General features: G+C 39.7%; 1 protein-coding gene across 1 annotated transcript in view; it reads left to right on the top strand.

Annotated features, from left to right (window-relative positions):
- Nucleotides 1–17,968, top strand: part of ANK3 (ankyrin 3) — a gene marked incomplete at its 5' end in the record, with an annotated part of 330,132 nt that overhangs the window by 240,490 nt on the left and 71,674 nt on the right. The window contains 3 exons of the mRNA XM_080822938.1: nucleotides 9,694–9,800; nucleotides 14,876–15,100; nucleotides 17,922–17,957. Of these exons, the coding sequence (XP_080679064.1) occupies nucleotides 9,694–9,800; nucleotides 14,876–15,100; nucleotides 17,922–17,957 (368 nt within the window). The remainder of the gene's footprint in view (nucleotides 1–9,693; nucleotides 9,801–14,875; nucleotides 15,101–17,921; nucleotides 17,958–17,968) is intronic.

Consider the following 17,968-nt stretch of genomic DNA (forward strand, 5'->3'; position numbering starts at 1 on the left):
GAAATTGCATGTCTGTCGCTTTAAGACCTAGGCAGTTTCCCCTTATTTCAGTAATAGAAAATAAGGATGCCTAATCCCAAAGGCCGGTTATGCTAACGCTCCGCTTTTCCTTCTCTGCCCCTCACTGCATCTCCTTCGGCAAGCTTCCCTTTCCCCACATCAGCAGATTAGCACTCCTGTTTCTTGTGGTGAAGGTAATTCTAAGGGGTTCTCAGAAATGTGCCTGGTGGTAGAAGGTAGCCAGCCTGGGATGAAAGATTTGCTAGAGATAGTCCCCTAGAAGATAAACACCTTTGACTAGTGACATTTAATATGCTGCTCTTTCTGTTCAGAGTGCTTTGCCAGCATTACTCAGGTGATCCATTCAACACCTCTCACAGATTGGTCAGTAAGATTACACATTTTTTTTCAAGGCAGACGGGCTGGTGTTGCGACTTACTTAAGGTAGGACAGTTTAGAGGTCTTGAGCTGGATGTTGTGTTAACAGCCTCCATGCTGACCTTGATTCACCTTCTTTTGTGGAAGTTGGTAGCTAAATTATTTTGAAATCAATCAGGGTTGGAAATCCCAAAGAACTCAGCTTCTATGGTTTGCATTTTAGTCTCAAATAAATCTTAAGCATGATAATAGTTGACTTCAAGAAAAGAAATGCTTTCGGGAAAAAAAAGACCTGCTTTAGTCAGCCTTTAATTGTTATTTTCTACTTAAATCAGGTTTTCTTTTGTGGAATCCATTTTTTTAAGTCGTACAACATGATGTTTTGATGGATGTATGTATGTATTGTAAGATGATTTCCATAATCAAGCTAATTAACATATCCATCACCTCCTATACTTACCATTTTTGTGTATATAGGAAGAACAGTTGAGATCTCTCTTAGCAAATTTCAAGAATATAATACATTATTTTTAACTACAGTCCCTGTGCTGTACATTAGGTTTCCAGAACTTACTAATCTTACAGCTGCAAGTTTGTACCCTCTGATCAAATGCCCCCACTTCCTCTACCTTCCAGCCTCTGGAAACCACCATTCTATTGCCAGTTACTATGGATTAAACCTTTTTTTTTTTTAAGGTGGAATCCATTCCTTAAGAGAATATTTCCAACTAGTTGCATGACATGTCCAAACAGACCCCTAGCAGTTTGCCGTTTCACTCAGTGTCTGCTGTAGATCACAATACTTGGAATACTGATTTGTAGGCCCTGCCACAGCATTTTACTGATAGATCATCTCACATCCTGCTTTCAGCTTCATTGCGGTCTAGGTACGACCATTAGCACTTGCAGACAAAGAAGCTGGGGCAGAGAGAAGTATTTCATTTGCCCGGTATCACTAGATAACAGAGCTGAGACTAGAATCTAGGTCTGGTGGCTACTTGACCAATTCTGTGGCTGACCACTAGGCTGCCGCTCTAATACACCAAGCGTGGCCGACCTGACAAAGCATGTTCACCATGGGAAAAGTCAGTATTTACACAAATATTTGTCACAGCCCAAACCCCACCATTGTTGGCGAATCTAGCAGGCTACTTCCTGCTGTCTGATAAGACGATGCTCTCCTAAAAGCTCCATAGGGGGCTGTAATGTTCTATCAATTTAAGAAATTAATTATCTCCACTTATAAAACCGCTAGGTAAAGTTTAGGATTATTATAATCTGTGTTTCTGTTCACATTACATTTTAGAATGTTCACTTTTTTAAAATTATGTTAGCCAACATATAATACGACATTAGTTTTTGATGAAATGTTCAACGATTTGTTAGTTGCATATAAACACCCAGGGCTCGTCACCACACATGCCCCCTTAATACCCATCACCTGGCTACCCCAGTCCCCCACCCCCACTCCCTTCTGTAACCCTCAGTTTGTTTTCCGGAGTCCTGAGTTTCTCACGGTTTGCCTCCCTCCCTGACTTCTTCCCATTCAGTTTTGCCTCCCTTCCCCTGGGGTCCTCCAGGCTATTCCTAGAATTTTCAAATCACTTTCACAGTACTTGGGTCATTCCATTCTTATAGTGAGTCGGGATTCTCATCTGCCGGTTACCCCCATGCAGCAGTGGGGGTTCAGTGAGGTGTTTGACTGGGCCGTGAAGTGCTATAGCCAAAGTCGAACCCAAGTCATGTACTCTTGGTCTAAGGGAACTGAAACCCACATGGGTTCCCCTGTCCCGGTCCTGTGCAGTGTGTGGCCAAGGGGTAATGTTATCCTTGCAAGCCTTTCCTTTCATGGGCTCCTAGTCTCGTGCCATCAGTCAACTGTTTTTCAAGTGAACCATGTTTAGAGTTTTTCAGATTAAATGCACTGGGTTTTTATTTGACCTGATAGTGTGAGGTCTACCCGGTGCCATTAACCATAGCCCATCAGTGCTACCAGTTAATCTACAGGACTCCCTTTTGCTGGCTCCCAGGGACAGCAGAGCTGACAGAGAAGGACTTTCCCTAATGTCATCCAGTACTGGGGTTTGACAGTTGGCAGCCTGGAAAAGTATCTAATACTAAAGGGAATTGAGTGGCTCTTTCTTTTCCTCGCATATATACTTTCTGGGCCCGTGCCTCTTTTCTTCTGTGCTGGGACATTTATTTCCAGACCTGGGCATTTGGGTGTGTTGTCTTGTAAAGCCAGCGTGTACTTGCTCTTCTCTTTCCTCTGATGAATAGAGCTAGTGAGAAACTATTTTTGGAAAGTATTAAGCTCATGGAGACAGTGATATCATCATTAGTCAGGCTTTGGACTCTATTGAATAACACGCATTTTGATTCTAATAGGGTCCTTGACATCACTTCCAAGATGAAAAATAGTGTGCTTATTTTTCATATCATTTTTGATGTGGGAGTAGAAGGTCTTATTAAGTCAGTGCGAATATTTCCTTAACACAGTGTCCTACTAAAGCTTCCCAGTGCAGGGTGTTGATTTTGTGTCATCAAATTTTTGTAGTTTCTCTCCGAACTTCAGTTTCGTCATCTGTGAAATGGGTATCATATGACTCCTAGTGCCACTAGGTTCCGAGGACTCAGAGAATAAATGAATGTAAAGGTCTGGGATGGGGCTTGACACTGAGCTGACACACAGTAAGTTTTGGTATTGCTATTGTCAACGTGGGAACTGAAGCATTTTTGAATCAATAAGTAAGTCCTACACATTTACAAGATGCATTTTTCTAATTGAATGGGTACCATTGATTTGATATAAGCGTTCTGAGTATATAACTGTAAAGGACCAGTGCTGGCACTGGAACATTTTTGTTTTTACTGTGTTTTCCCTAAATTATCACATTTTAGCAAATAAGCTAATATAAATGAAAGCCCTTTGAAAAGCAGAAATGACTACACGTATACAGAAACGTTAATATGACTCCATGCCAGCCCTGGCCTTGGTGCCAGATTTTTAGTGTACATTTGTATTTAATCTCCACAGCAACCAACCCTCAGTTTGCAAATGAGGAAACTAAGACTAAGAAAAGCTAAGAAATACACTTTGGATCATGAAGCCAGGAAGCCATGTTGGGGCATCTCCAAAAGGGCTTTCAATAAAGAAAGATAAGGAAAGGTCAAAGGCAAAATATTTCCTTTATTCCTACTGGAGGCCAGGTTGAGGGCTGGCTTAGTGTCTGAGGCAAGTAGGCGTGCTAACTGAACCCCTGAAACAGACACATAGCCTCTCTGGTAGTGCACATTGCCAACGCTGGGGTAGGCATACCCTTCAAGGAAGTAAACTTCCTTTCCTGAGGGGCATGTGTGCTCTCTGGGACCAAACTCAAGCCCAGGAGAGTGAACACTAGGTTTGAGCGGAGCCTTCCCAGCTACCTTTCCCAGATCTACCAACCAAATAAATCACTCCACCTCTCCGGGGCCCAAGTGAATGTAAAGGGATAGGAAGAGGCCCATAGTTATACAACTGAGTTACCTTGCCAAAGTGGAAAACTCAGGAGGGGGAATGAAGTGTTCTCCATTAAGAAGTAGCAAAGGCGGGGCGCCTGGGTGGCTCAGCGGGTTAAGCCTCTGCCTTCGGCCCAGGTCATGATCTCGGGATCCTGGGATCGAGCCCCGCATCGGGCTCTCTGCTTGGCAGGAAGCCTGCTTCCTCCTCTCTCTCTGCCTGCCTCTCTGCCTACTTGTGATCTCTCTCTGTGTGTCAAATAAATAATAAATAATCTTTAAAAAAAAAAAAAGGAGCAAAGGCAATTTTTAAATCTAGGTCTGCCAACTTTTTCCATTAAACCCTGGGGACACCCTACTTGTGGTGAGAAGCTTAAGAGCCAATCTAGTTCATTTTTTTAACCATCATGTAATGTGATATCCTGTTTATCATTTTAAATGTCTATTTGTTCCGTAACCAGATAGAAGAAAAGCTTTTCGTTGGTACCATAGTGCCATTCACAATAACATGCCAGAACCTTCTGGAATTCATATTGTTTATTAAAATAAATAAAATAGGGACACCTGCTTAGCTCAGTGGGTTAAGCTTAGCTCAGTGGGTTAAGCCTCAAGCCTTCGGCTCAGGTCATGATCTCAGGGTCCTGGGATCGAGCCCTGCATCGGGCTCTCTGCCCAGCAGGGAGCCTGCTTCCCCCTCCCTCTCTATGCCTACCTGCCTCTCTGCCTACTTGTGATCTCTGTCAAATAAATAAATAAAAATTTTTTTTAAAAAATAAAGAAAGAAAGAAAAGAAAAGAAATTTCAGTTTTAAGTAGGTGCTAATCTATAGAAATAAGTATTTGGAGACAGAGAGCTCAGAAGTGAAGCTACAAATTCAGTCTCTTTCTATAAAAAATATAGGTTCCGTCCAATTGCCTTATTTTGTGTTTCCATGGATGCCACAGAGGAAGAGCAAGTTTTTGTGTTTAGCTTATTAAAATTGGTAAGTCTGGTCATAAGCCTAAGCAAACCTCTCTTGGGGGAAAAAACTGGGACAAATATTGGGATATACAGGTCATCATTCTCATCAAGTATATCTGTTCATTATACATTTGTTCATTTGTATTATGACCACATTTTGATGAGTGGCAGAGAGCTTGGACAGTACAGGAGTCAGGAAGGGCTGACAGGGACTTGGGATCCAAGTGCTGGCATGCTTTCACCTCCATAAATAGTACATGATGGTGGTGATACCTTCTTGCATGGTATAATTCATTGTTTCAATAATTAATGTTGCCAGTGCATGTTGCTAAGAGTACCAAAGGTAAATAATTTACTGTAATTACCAAAGAGGAGTGGTATTACTTATTTATTAGAACTTTGAAAAAAAATGGGTCCTTTGTGAAAAATGACCTCGGGACCCCAAAGATAGGAATTATAGTTTGCTAAAAAATTAAATACAGTGAGCATCACTACCCACTTTTTATTTGCCCTATTCTGAAGGTTAGTTGGTTGGGGTCTCCAAAAGTCAGTAAAATTGGTAAATAAGGCCAGACTAACACCAACACATAATCTTTAGTCAACCCATGTAGAATTGGGGAACTTTCTGAAGTGATGATGTGTTATTCTTTTGAGGTTAGGACCTTGCTGTTGTGGTCTCTTACTCTTCTCCAATTTGATTTCAGGGCTTTAAAAAAAAAAAAAAAACAACTTTGTAATTCACAGTAAGTTTTTAAATTTATGGTGGTTTTTTTTTTAAGGTTTTATTTATTTATTTGACAGAGAGAGACACAGCGAGAGAGGGAACACAAGCTGGGGGAGTGGGGAGGGAGAGGCAGGCTTCCTGCTGAGCAGGGAGCCCAATGGCGGGGCTCGATCCCAGGACCCTGGGACCTGACCTGAGCCAAAGGCTGATGCTTAACGACTGAGCCATCCAGGCACCCCCAAATTTATGTTTTGTTATCAAAGTTATACAAACAAATAAGCCATGTCATTTTATAAGATGTACTCATTAGGAAAGAGAAAGAATCTCCACATACACCTTCAGCCTCCAATTTCTCCTCTCCAGAGACAACGCCTCAAAGTACCTTTCGAACAGTCTTGTTATGTGCTTCTGTGTCTCCAAATAATATGTATATGTGGCCTCCTGTTGGCTTTTGCCCATTTCAGGAATTATGTATCAACTTCCCAAAATGGAAGATGAAGTTTTTCCTTTTTGAATACCTCTTCCCTCCCACCACGCACACTTTCCGTCCCCCCATTTTCCCAAAACAGTTGTGTTTTATTTCGGCTATGCCAGGATTTAGTGCTTCTAGTATTTTACCTATGTAAATGTTATCCGCAGATGTGAGGTGTGTTATGATTGTATTTTCTCTTGGGCACAATATTTTGCTTTCCCTACATGTTTTTCATTTACTTGGTGTTCTCTGTATGTATCCCTAGTCCAGCCCCCAAACCCCTCCCCAGTTGTGCCGATCTCCTCTAATATGTTCACACTCATCAGCTGTTCTATAAATTTCATCTGCTGAATTCATCTCTCTTTGAGCTTTCTTACTTATCAGGCTCTGTATAGGCCCACTGCATGGATGTCTTCCTGGGTCTTCCTTTGCTGTCACCATGAAAATTCCCTGTGTTCTCACATTGGACTGTGTCTTCTACCTTCTTGGTTTAATCCTTCATTTTGATGGAGTACATCTTCCAATAGTTTCCTTACAGGATTCATGAGAAATATATTTGGGGGAGGGAGTTTATATTTCTGAAAATATCCTAGTTCTGTTTTCATACTTTTGGGGGGGGAGGCTAGTTTTAGAATTCTGGGTTGAAAATCATTTCCTCTCAGAACATTGAAGGAAATGCTCCATTGCCCTAAACTTCAGTTTTTGCTGTTAAAAGTCTGATGGAAGTCTGTCATCTGTGATCATTTTTCCTCTTTAAATCTATAGGCTCTTTCTTTGTCTCCAAGTCCTGAAAGTTCATGATGATGTGCTGTACTGCGTTTACATTCATAGTTCTAGTCAGTCAAGTGGGTCCTTTTACTCTGGGAACTCAGGGCTTTTGCTCTAGGGAAGTTCCTCGAGTTATTTCCTTGATTTCTTCTCCTCTATTTCACTGTTTTCTCTTTCTGGGACTTTTTTTTTGGAGGAGAGGGGAGAAAGGAAATAGATTTGAAATTTCTAAATGATCCTCTGCTTTTTTCTATGTTCTCCTATTTTCTACATTTGAAGATATTCCCCTAACTTCTAGATATTTTTTCAACTTCAGTGCTGTCATATTTGTTACTTTCTATGAGTTATTTTTTCTTCTGGGTTTTTTGTTTGTTTTTAGTATTTTATTGCTTTATAAGTATAAGAAGATCTCATCTCTCTCTGAACATCAATGAAAAATTTTAAGCTTTCCTTTCCCTGAAGTCCCTCTATTTCTTCCAGTTTGCTCTTGTTCCATTTGCTTATTTGTTTATTTTATTCCTCATATTATATACTTCTCAACCGTGCAATGACTTTTGGCTGTTTGATCACCACTCACGCTCAGTGGGAGCTCTCTACATGGTGGAGAGCTTGCCATCCATGATTTCTACTCAAGTGAGAAGCCAGGGACATTTTACTGGGAAATCCCAATTCTTAGTGAATCCTAAGTCACTGGGAAGTCCCAGTGAAGACTTCCCAGTTTCTGCCTGGAGGCTCTGTCCCTGTCTGGCTAGGGACCAGTAAAGGAAGGCTCTTCCCTACTCATGTAGCTTCTGCCTTACTCTCCTCTTCCCAGAGTCCAGTTACACGTGGGAAAACCACTCACCATGTTCCATAGGTCACTCATATGATTTTCTGTAGTTTCCATTCTTTTATTAAATCCTTTCTTTTATACATTTTTCCATTTACACTTCCAATTTTCTAACCCTGTTTCTGTTGTGTCTCATCAAGAACTGAATTGTATTTACGAGTGTATTCACTCGTAAATGCCCATTTGATTCTTTCTTACATGTATTCCAGGACTCTATTAATAATCAGCCACCTTTCAGGGTGACTGGGTGGCTCAGTGGTTAAGCAGCTGCCTTCGGCTCAGGTCATGATCCCAGAGTCATGGGATTGAGCCCTGCATGGGTCTCCCTACTCCGCAGGAAGCCTGCTTCTCCCTCTCTCACTCCCCCTGCTTGTGTTCCCTCTCTCACTGTCTCTCTCTCTCTGTGTGTCAAATAAATAAAACCTTAAAAAAAAAAAAATCAGCCCCTTTTAATTTCTTTCCTATGTTTTTCCCTGTTTTCTTTAACAAACTAATCATAGCCGTTGTGAAGTTCTTACTCGCTTACTTCAAAATGTAGGATGACCTGGGAGTCTGTTTATAGTATCTGTTTTATTTTGTTTTTGTTCATGTGCTCTGCCCATGCTTGGCAATTTCTCACTGCAAGCAGCACACGGTATATAAAAAGTTGTAGGCAGGACACACCCGATGATGATGTAATTCTCCACAGAGGGCGCTCCCTGCCTCTGCTGGGCAAACAGAGTGGTGGCTGATTATTTCAATCCCAGTCAAGGTTCCGCTGCAATGAGGCAAAACCATTTGCAGCCCTGGTAAACTCAGACTCCCCCGGCTTTGTCCCTGGTCTTTGTGAGGATCCTTATGTGAGAATCTTGTGTGATCCCCTCCCCTGACGAGTCCCAAACTCAATCTTTTCCTCATGAAACTGCCCAGAAGCAACAGTGTGCCTCTTAGAGATTTTCTGGTTAGGTTTTTAGCTTCCTGTTCTGCACAGCCCCAGAATTGAGCAAATGTTCTTCACAGAAATCTGGAACATGCTCAAGGCCGCCCAAATCTCCACAGAAACCCCCTTGGTTTTTCTATTCCCCAATAGTAGCTCGTCGGTACAAAGCCCCAATTCTGTGTGTACGGATCATCGACAAAGGCGTCCAAGTTTAAAATGGCAACAGAAAGTCCACGCAGCTCTTCAAGGTCTTCCCCTCCCTCAGCTGCGCTCGCTGCACTCTGAGCCCATTTCTGTAACTATCTGGTGTGACAGCCACAGTGGGCTTCTACTCCAGGCTTTGCCCCCCTTGGAAAAACAAAAGTCATCAAGATTGATTTTTTTTTTTTAATATAGGAAGGAATTTTATAATTGTAAGATTAATTGGGAGGTGTATTCAAGTCATTAAAATCATGGTTAGCATTTCCACATTGATGTACCTTTTGCCAATAGAACGTCATTCATTGGTGATTCGGAAAATACTGCTTTACTAATTTATGCAAATCTTTATATTGTTGGCACACATTTCTTATCCAAAAGTAATATATCACATTTGTTAATATCACCACTGAGCTCATTAGAAGTGGACATAAAGTTTCTGATATTCTAATTTTAGCTTGAAAGTTCAGATTTTATCATTAACAATCCATCAGTTACTTTCCTTGAACTGACAGACTCAAACTGTTCATTCTCAGGAAAATAATGTCAAAATGGAAGTCAAAATCATCATAGTTTTGCATCAGTTATATACCGTGTTTCATGGTAAAGTCACTTCTCAGGTTACATCTCAAATGCCTTTCTTCCAGCCGATGATCGTACTTTAGTAATCAGCAGGCGTGCTTTATGTCTACTTCAGGTTTGAAATCTGTGATACTCCTTTTGTCATGCCAGTTACGCAGGATGCTTTCTTAAAAGATTGAAATAATACAACATATCAATAAACTTTGGTTCCTGCTCTTGAAACTTCAATGTAGACCTATAGACCTAGAGTACAGATTGTTTATTTTGACTCTCTGGACTTACAGAGACATACACGTGTATTTGTAGGTACAGAGAAACAGTGTCTTGTGTGGGTTGTTGATGCCATATATCATTTTATTTTGCAGCATCTAACATTCACAAGAGAATTTGATTCAGATTCTCTAAGACATTATAGCTGGGCTGCAGATACCTTGGACAATGTCAATCTTGTCTCAAGTCCTGTTCATTCTGGGTAAGTAATCTAAAACTCACTTTTCTTTATCCTGTTAAATGAACATTACATTTGTTATTTGGAGTTATACATTCATATCAACAAGCTTTATATGTATGAAATCCTGGTCTTCTGAAGACTTCATTAGTGAGTATATGTGATGTATATTTGTAAGTCATTAGTCATTTTTTTTCCTCTGAGCAAACTGGTGTATCTGTTTTTGTTGAAGAAAGCACCGTGTTTGAGAGGAAGAGAATTAGAGTATTGGTACATAAAAATTTCTTGCCTTTCTGGAGCTATTCCCAGGTCTTTACTTTTTCTTTTCAATTAAAAAAAATTAAATCTAGTCATTTCCCTTAATTTTACCTTATTCAAATGGGGTTTTATTTCCGAGTACCTGATTTTCCTTTCTAATGAAAAATTCAGTATGTAGGTCTGTCTGATTATTTACCTCGCTGACTGCTTTCATGCTTTGCTTTGAGCCTGAACTCTCCAGATCAAGTTTGGTACCTTCTGTATTCCTGAAATAAGATTATGCTTGAGTTGTATTAAATTATAACTAGAAGAAGAGAAATTAATTTTAAAATGGAAAGAAAGGAGTTCACTTTTAAAAAGCGAAGTTACCAATGTGTGTACCCCAGGGGCGCAGTGGTAAAAACCACATGGGACAGGCTCCTCCGTGCTGTCCCACCGGTTGGCAGAATCTGGGGTAGGTGGTGGGAGGTGACTTGCTCCAACTGCTGAACTGATCATCACTGTATATTTTGATGTGGGATTCTTTACCTTTTGGTAATTAAAACATGGGGTAATTGAATCCCCACAAATAGAATGCAAATAATTGAGATGATGAAAAACATCCAGGTGTTTTCACTTCTGAAACTGGCATTTAGGCCATAAATTAGTTGTGACCCAGAACAAGGGTGAATTAGCTTGCAATTAAATAAATTAACAATAATTAACATTTCTGAAATGCTGTATGTATTCCATGAAGTATTTTCTGCTGCTTTTAATTAAAATAAATGTAACAGCTAATGTTTACCTTTGTATGTGCCTGGCATTGTGTTAAATGTTTTACATGTATTATCTTACTTAATTTTTGTTTGAACCTTGAAATGACACTGTGAGGTAGGTTTTACTCATTACCCCCATTCTGTAGATGAAAAGTCAGACTCAGGATGATGCTGTGGGTTATTTAAAGCATTCTTACAGAATTGTGGCTGGTGGCACAAGGACTTGCAGTATCATTCAAATGGAAATAATTGACATGAAAGGGCTTTATAAACTATAAACTACATGGTGGTCTTTGACTCATTAACATTGCATTTCTTTAACTCAACCAGAAAAATCTTAATTATGGTCACATTAATTTTTAATTGCTTAAAATATTTATACCACTGATGTTAGATGTTTATGGATCTAACATGGCAAAAGCAAAAAAAAAAAAAAAATCAGTTGAGAAGGAAAATAAAAAATACCGGGGACACACTCTGTGAGCAGCATGTTCAAGAGTTCCTTGTATCAAGCTTAGTGAATTGTTGCCATGTGTCAAAGACCTAGAACCAGCATCTTGTATTCTCCACACGGGAAAGAAAAGTACTAGGGTCCAATTCAGTCAGCTTCTGTGCTTTGCTTCAAATGATAGTTTGAACTTCAATGAGGAGTTAAAGGAGCACAGAATAATAAAATCAGAAGTAAACTTTCCCATACACTGGAAACAATGAAATATTTGAATACGCACATTCTCTCTCCTTCCTCTTGAATTTATTGAAGACATTGGCCATGTCCGGGAGAGCAAAAATAATGGCAGTTAGTGTGGGCGTATTTGAAAAGGAAAATACAGACGTGGCATACACTCGGAAAGGATTCCCTAATGCCAGGTCCGGGGAGTAGCTTCTGTAGCCACGTAAAACAAATATTTCTCCAGGTTGACCCACAAATGCCAGATGCCTTGGTTTCACTCTCTGATGGTTTTTATTTTTCCTTTGCTTGTCATTGACATTTTCTGTTGCCTGCTTCTAATTATCTTACATTAATTTTTCCCATTTGCTTTCTAAATTATTTTGCAGCTATTCTTCTCCACTTCCTCAGTATGATTCAAGGTGATAACTGTGTCTTTTATGTGAACCATCCTTTTTTGTATTTTTAATTTATGTGACGTTTTCCCGCAGTTAGATGTGTCGATGTCTGTAGTGTATCCGCTTTCGTCATCCCGCTGTTCTTAAAAGTAGAATCATTCATGTGTTAGTTTTAGGATCATTTGTAGAATTCCTGCTTTAGTGTGAGTATTAATAAGATGCAACCAATATGATTAAACATCACCTTCTGATTTGTTTCTAAGAAGTTATTTTGCATGAGATTTTATTTTGCACAGAATATGTCAGGAATGAGTTTGGAAAACAAATCACTGTATTTCATGATTGTTACTGAATAATAGGACCCTACCCTGCTTAACATTTTTTCTCACCTCTCCTCAGTCAACTGGCTCTTAAAGTTGAAAACCTTAGAACAATAAATGATTGCTAATGAATACCAGCGAGGCAGTGGGTGCTATGGGGAACCCAGAGAAAGAGCTTCTTCTAATTTATTGTTAAAATCGTCTAAGACCTGTTTTTTCCACTTGGTTCTGATATTCTTTGTACTTTGGATTTTTTTTTAAAGATCTTATTTATTTATTTGACAGAGAGAGATCACAAGTAGGCAGAGAGGCAGGCAGAGAGAGAGAGAGAGAGAGGGAATCAGGCTCCCTGCCGAGCAGACTCGATCCCAGGACCCTGAGATCACGACCTGAGCCAAAGGCAGAGGCTTAACCCACTGAGCCACTCAGGCGCCCCTGTACTTTGGATAATTTTATATCGACATGGATAACCTTCTTATATCACCTTCAGACTGCTCAGCTACAAGTGTATTTTATATAGATCTTTTTCATATAGATATATTTTTAGTATTAGTAACCTTGTCTGACCTAGGCAGTTCCTAAGCACCCTTAACACAAGAGTTTTTGTTCGGTGGATCACTCAGTAAGCATTTATTATATGCTTATTGTATTTGGGAACTGTGCTCGGCTCTGTAGGCCAAGCAGCGAACAAGACAGGCCTGATCTGAATTACCATCTATATGGTTGGCATCAGCTGTAGTGTCAACACTCCAGTGTTTATTTGTACTAATACAACCAAATTTTCAAACCCAGAGTTTATTTTTTTGAAGTTTTATTTACGTGATCTCTACACCCAGCGTGGGGCTCAAACTCATGACCCTGAGATCAAGAGTCAGATATTCCACCAACTGAGCCGGCCACGTGGCCCCCAGAGTTTGTCTTGAATCATGTCTAATCCATTCTGTTGCTTTTACTCCCAATCAGGAGTTGATTTTCAGTACCGACTGCTGGGAAGGATCAGGTTTTGTCTTGGGCTTCTTTATAAAGTTGCCCTGTTGTCTTCATTACTGAGTAAAGGTAGCTGCTAAGTATGTGTATGTCTAAGACAGTGTGGGCTCACCAGAGCAGTTTCAAGTGAGCCTTGGTATCATTTAGCACTGGAGGCAATTCATGTGGACACTTGCACAAGTGAACAAGGATCTCTGTCTTTGACTTGGGAGTTGTGTGTTTGTTTTATTTCGGAGGAGGTCGGTCTCTTCCCCTCTTACTTTGAATATGACACTGGTTCCAGCCTCTCAAAGTAGGTCTAATGTTTAAAAAAAAAAAAAAGTAATCCAGAGGAAAATGGCTTAATCGAAAATAAGCAGAAGAGTGTGAAAATGATTCCACCTAACTGATGACCAGAGTTGGTTCTGAACATCTGATTGGCTAAAAAATGAGCCCCATGCTATTGCCTTTCTCCACGGGAATGTCAGGCCAGTTTGCTTTGTTGGAGAGGTTCCTCTGCCAAGGTCCAGAAGCATCACTCTTAAGGAAAGGTCCCCAGCTAGGACCTCCATGCAAAGCCCTAAAATCTGCTTGCAGGATGTTAGAACTGTGTTTAGATGAGATATATTTAGTAGAAGATTTTGATGGAGGGGATTATCCTTCCCCCCAATACTATAGCTATTCAGATAATTTTCCACTTATCAACATGTGGAGCTGCTGCAGTAATAAGCGTATTTTCACATGTGAACGTTGGAATGCAGAGGGCAGATGTTCTCCTGTCTGACTTACCCTCTTCCATATGTTGGACTCATTGGTGTACATTCACCAGAGTGTTTTGTAAGACCAGATTCGAGGAGGATGCTCTCGGAGCATGTGATAAGAATCAGGAATTAGGATATGCTATAACCCAGATAAGATACTCTTAATTTCCTTACACTTTCATGTCTACATGCAGACAAATAATTTTTCTCCATTAACTTTAATAGAAAGACCAATGACAGAATTATAGAGTACAATTTAGAGACATTTTCTAAAAGGCTGTTCAGTTCTGAATGGCTGTACCAATACTCAAGTGGAGACTATTTTAAACAGTATTAATGCCAAGTTTATTCGGAAAAGACTAAATCCCTTTCCATCAAAATTGCCTGAGCAAAACTAGCCATGTGCTTTTATTCTTATATTCTGCTTTGTGGTAGTAAAAATTAGAGTGTGCGGTATGATTAAGTATATATTTATTTTATGAGTTGTACATGTTAAGACATACCGTGGAGTTTCATCTGACTTGTCAGGGAGAGAAATTCCGTAGTCAGCATCTGGCTAAACCCACCGATAGTTAAAATGATGCTTGAATACAGCTGAGGTCATTCACAGAGGCCACGTAGAGCGGTCTCAGTTCGGGTTTTTACATGCATGACACTCCTGTAAGAGCCAGTTTTTAATCCCAGCTTTGAAACGTTCACTGTTCCTCAGTCTGAGCTTCCGACAAAGTGGCTGGCTTCTGTGAGGAGGCCAGCGTCCCACCAAAACTAAGTTCTCGCGTCCCGCTTTCTGCCCAGTTCACACGTCGAATGCATGTTTGATGTGACTCCACCGTATTTACTTCCAGTGTATTTTGAAAGAGAGGAAATGATAGCTACATTGTCTGTCGTTTTAAACCCTAACGTTTAATCTCAAAATCTCCTGTGAAGATGGCGTGTTTCCCTCCTTGACTTCACCTCCGGTCTTCTCCCCGCAGGTTCCTGGTTAGCTTTATGGTGGATGCAAGAGGCGGCTCCATGAGAGGGAGCCGTCACCACGGGATGAGAATCATCATCCCTCCGCGCAAGTGTACGGCGCCCACCCGCATCACCTGCCGCTTGGTAAAGAGACATAAACTGGCCAACCCACCCCCCATGGTGGAAGGAGAGGGATTAGCCAGTAGGCTGGTAGAAATGGGTCCTGCAGGGGCACAATTTTTAGGGTAAGTCATTTGATCAATTTTTGTCTTGGCCCTTGTGTGATACATTTGATTTTCTTTGCCCTTTTTAAAAACTCAAGTAGTTAACTCTTAAAACTACTTAGTTGGACCATTGCGATGGAGTACACCTTTCGTGGAGTGTCACAGGTCCCCAAAGCTGTGTCATTCTCTGAAAAGCTAGTAGGCTGATACTTCCTTAACTCAGTTTGCTGGTCAAAGCTTTTACTAACCACGAAGCATGTTCTCTGCTCAGTGAGTGCACGGAACCCCAGCGGCCCCCCGTGGAAGTCAAGGCACCATTCTTAGGGAAAAATATAGATGGCGGAACTTTCTCACCACATTGAATAAATGGCTACTATGGGTACATGTCTTTTTTAAAGATACTTTTTAGGGAACATAATCCATGGTGATATGGGCTTTTGCAAAAAAAGAAAAAAAATTCATTTTCTGAGGTGGCACTTGGGTGCAAGTGAGGCAGGCTCTGTCGTGACGGACAGTGTGTTCACGATCTCCCCTTCTCGTTTCTCTTCCTGCTGCATGGATGTTATTCAGTAAACTGCATCTTCCTACCAATCCTCCCCCTGTAAATGAGGGCGAGAGCTTGGTTAGCCGAATCCTGCAGCTTGGGCCTCAAGGAACAAAATTTATTGGGTAGGATCTTTATAGACAAGATACAGAATGTCTACAATTCTTTTTTCCATTTTCAATTTTTTTCTGTCACACCCATGGTCGTCTTCTTGTCTTAATTTTATTTTGATCTTTTCAGTTTTTAATGCTTTCAGTTGACGTGTGTCACTGAAAGCAACAGGAACCACAGTGGCTTGACTTAGCTGTAGCACTGCTCCCTCCCCTGTGCCTCCCGAGCATGTGGAATTCACTGCGAGCCCTCCGCTTCATGACTTTGTGCTTCTGTAAACCTTTCTTTATTTTGAAATGTTTCCACTGGTTATGATAGTCTTTAAGAGAGACTGACGATCTCATTTCAACGCAGCGTTAAGAGAAGGTATTTGGAGGCTTTGAATCGACATTTGCTCTAAAGGATATATACGTGTGTGAATATATATGTGTGTACATATATATATATATATATACATATGTGTACGTGTCTGGAGTTACAGTTTTTTAAAAGTCCATACTTAGGCATACTAAGTAATCTTCATGGGCTTTGAGAAACCAAAGTCCTCAAGAAGTAACCTGAATTTGATTAAATGTTGGGGATAGAAGATGCGGAAAGAAAGCCAACGAGGCAGCAGATAGAATATTCTACTGAAGTTATTAAATTGTCTTGTTTTGTTTTGTTTAAGCTGAAATGTGTTGGTATTTGTTGTTTGTTTGCTTGTCTGTCTGATTGGTGGATTTGCCTTGGCAGTCTGCATGAAGAGACCTGTTATGAAAAGTTATGCTTGGCTTTCTCCTTGGTCAAAGGCCCTGGTTCATACTTTCTCTCCAGTATTGTTGAATGTCCTACACAAAGCCACATTCTTTAAATATTTACAGAGACAGTATCTGATACATTAACCTGCAAAGATTGTATCTAGTTCTCAAAAAAAAAAAAATTTAATGTCAAATCAGACATGGTTAAAACTATGTTAAATATCTTAACTCTTGAAATTATTAACACTCTCAGGAATACGTGATTTTTGTTTCTATCAAAAAATAAAAATTTTTAAATCCTCATATATAAATTCATTTAAAATTATATAAATAAAAAATATATATAAATTTTTAAATCCTTAATTTGAATTAATTGTAATTATTTTGCCAAAAGAAAAATTGTATTTATCATCCCACTTTAAGTGAATGCTTTTGTAATAAATGGAATGCTCCTATATTCTTATGTTATTGGATCATTACAATGCCTCTCCCTTTATAGGCTCTTACCTATTTAAACCCATGTCTCCTATTATCACCTGTACTTAAACACATAGGTTGAAAGGTGAGGTTACATACAACCTCTGTAGGAGAATAATGATACTGTCTACTTAAATGTCATAAAATAAAGCTGCACAATCCAACTACATAAACTGTGTGTGATTGTGGTCTGCTTACTTCCATCCATCTTTTTAAGCATTTATCCTATTTTAAAAGTTAACAAAATTATTCCTGTGCTCGACTGGCTGTCTTCAATTTGCAGCCATCCTTTCCACATTCTTTGGCAAAAGGACACTGTCAAAAATTAATGTATAGCTATATTACAATTTCAAGCCAACAAGTGCTTTTTCAGAAGTTTAAATCTTCCTGTGCAGGTTATACTAGAGTTAGGAAATTAAGTTGCCCACTACCATTTCACAAATTAAAAATGAGAGAAAGGAAGTCACTGTTGGAGGGAGTGAACGACTATGTCGATTGATCATTTGCTTGCTAAGGGACAAACACCTGTGATCTTTCAAAGCAGGAAATCTACAGAATTTCTTTTTCAAAGAAATGACTGTGTCCTTTTAAATCATTAGCTTTTTTGTATAATATAATATAGCTATCGTGTTTTAAAAATGGACCGACTTTCTTATGGTCTGTTTTCATAACTTTCAATTCCTTGATTCAAAAATCCTGTTTATATGTGCTGAATATTTTCCCTTATTAAATCAAAATGCCTAACTGGCAGTAGGCCCTTACGAATTGTTGGTGAATGAATGAATGATGGCATGTTCTCAGGCTTCTAACATATTATTTAATTAGCAAATGATTCTGCAGCTTTGAAGTTATTCCCAACCTTAGTGGCACCTCTGATTTTCAAATGAATACTGTTAATGACACTGTTTTTGAAAGTATGATACTACAAATATATTTCATTTGATCGCAAAATAATGTGGATTTTTTCTTCCAGCCCTGTCATAGTGGAAATCCCTCACTTTGGGTCTATGCGAGGAAAAG

Source organism: Martes martes (genome assembly GCF_963455335.1).
Source record: "Martes martes genome assembly, chromosome: 14".
NCBI classification, from domain to species: Eukaryota; Metazoa; Chordata; class Mammalia; order Carnivora; family Mustelidae; genus Martes; species Martes martes.